We start from the raw sequence: 1,590 nt of genomic DNA on the forward strand, positions 1-1,590 counted from the left end.
AGATTTGAGGCAGGAACTTATGACATACTCGGGTTGGCAAAACACAGACATCGGGACCAGAGTCGACCAGGAACTTGGTGCTCGAAAGGGGTCGCATAGATGAAGCAGCGTGGAGGAGGAGGTACGAGCACTATGCACCGTTAATGCTCGTTGCTGGGGTTTAAAGGCTTAGTGTAGGTGCATGGTGCTTTACACTTCTGACGGTAGAAACATACCGGGGAGTAGAAAGTACGGTTCCTAGAGCGTGATCTGCGCTGAAAACGGTGTCGAGAAAACGAACGGGAACGTGAGTGGTTATCGAGTTGTTTCTGCATCTACCGGACTTGCAGAGAAAGTTGGGAAACAAGATTGGTAAGTTGCGTGGTGTCTTGTGCAGTGACGGTCGAGACGGCAGACGATTATGCTAGTGGAAGAATTCCCATAAATTCATCGGCAAGGTTTGCAAGTTCATCCACGGCAAGGATGTCTTTGACAGTGAAAAGGCTGCGTTGGGTCGCAGGAGGCAACCGTTGGTAGAACAGTTGCTTGAACACTTCCCTGTCAAAGGAGTCGTATTTATCTGCCAGCAGTGTTTTCATGCGTCGAAAAAGATCGGAGGGCCTCTCATTGCCGAGTTCTTCTCTGGTGAGGAGCTCTTGGAGACGAACCACTATAGTATTCTGAAGGCGCGCTAGGACAGCTTTCTTGAGGTCTTCATAAGGAGTGGTAGAAGTGACAGCTTTTACGATGACGTCGGAGACTTGTAATAAGATATCAGGTGGCAGGACAGCATTTAGTGAGGCTAGCAGTGATCGAATAGGCCTTAAATTGCATTCCAAGATGGAGAACCACATGGATAGGTCCTGGGAGCAGAATGCAGGTGCACGGAAGGCGACTGAGGTTGTAACTTTGTGAGCCATCTTTGCAGGACAAAATTGTCAATGTCACTAACAATAGCGGGTATTACCACACTTGACACTATATGGGGCACTAGCACAGTATATGGGGAACTAACACGAGCACAGTTTGGACACTAGTTTCGGTGGTATCACTAACTGAGCAAAAATAGATAATCCTGGTCACTATAATCCTGGGCACTATAAGTAACACTGTCGGGCACTATAGTTAATAAACCTGGGCGCTATAAATGAGCAGAGAATTGGGTCCTATAAAGACGGGAAGACGAGACAGCATCGGGCAGAGGTTCGCCTCTCCAGGGGACAGTGAGACGGCGGCCGGGCAGAGGTTCGCTTTTCCAGGGGACAGTGGTTGCGATCGGGTAGAGATTTGCCTCTCCATGGAACAGGAGGCGAGGCGGCGAGGCGGCGCGGCGGCCGGGCGGCGGTGGCAGCTCCGGTGCGGTGGTGGCAGATCCCGGGCGGTGGAGGCGGCGGTGGCGGTGGCAGCAGCTCCCGGGCGGTGGCGGCGGCAGCTCCTGGAGGGTGGCGGCGCCTGGACTCTCTGCTGGGGCCGGCGTCCACTGGGCTCTCTGAAATTGCTGGGCTGGCTGCGGCGGCTGGGCTATCCGGAGCGAGGGTCACTAATTGTAATAATCATTGTTTTGGTTACTAATAGGTTGCCAAATGCCAAAGCGTTTCTTTGGTGAGAGGA

At 52.5% G+C, this 1,590-nt stretch overlaps 1 protein-coding gene across 1 annotated transcript; it reads right to left on the minus strand.

Moving 5' to 3' along the window:
* Positions 1–398: 398 nt before the first annotated feature.
* LOC143031591 (uncharacterized) lies at positions 399–899 on the minus strand. The gene has a single exon (XM_076195644.1). The coding sequence runs from the start codon at positions 897–899 to the stop codon at positions 399–401; it is 501 nt and encodes a 166-aa protein (XP_076051759.1).
* Positions 900–1,590: the final 691 nt, after the last annotated feature.

Source organism: Oratosquilla oratoria, chromosome 1 (genome assembly GCF_046742065.1).
Source record: "Oratosquilla oratoria isolate Oo_2021 chromosome 1, ASM4674206v1, whole genome shotgun sequence".
NCBI lineage: Eukaryota > Metazoa > Arthropoda > Malacostraca > Stomatopoda > Squillidae > Oratosquilla > Oratosquilla oratoria.

Excerpts from the sequence above, each read along its gene's own strand:
- LOC143031591 (XM_076195644.1), bottom strand. The coding sequence starts at position 899 with ATGGCTCACAAAGTTACAACCTCAGTCGCCTTCCGTGCACCTGCATTC.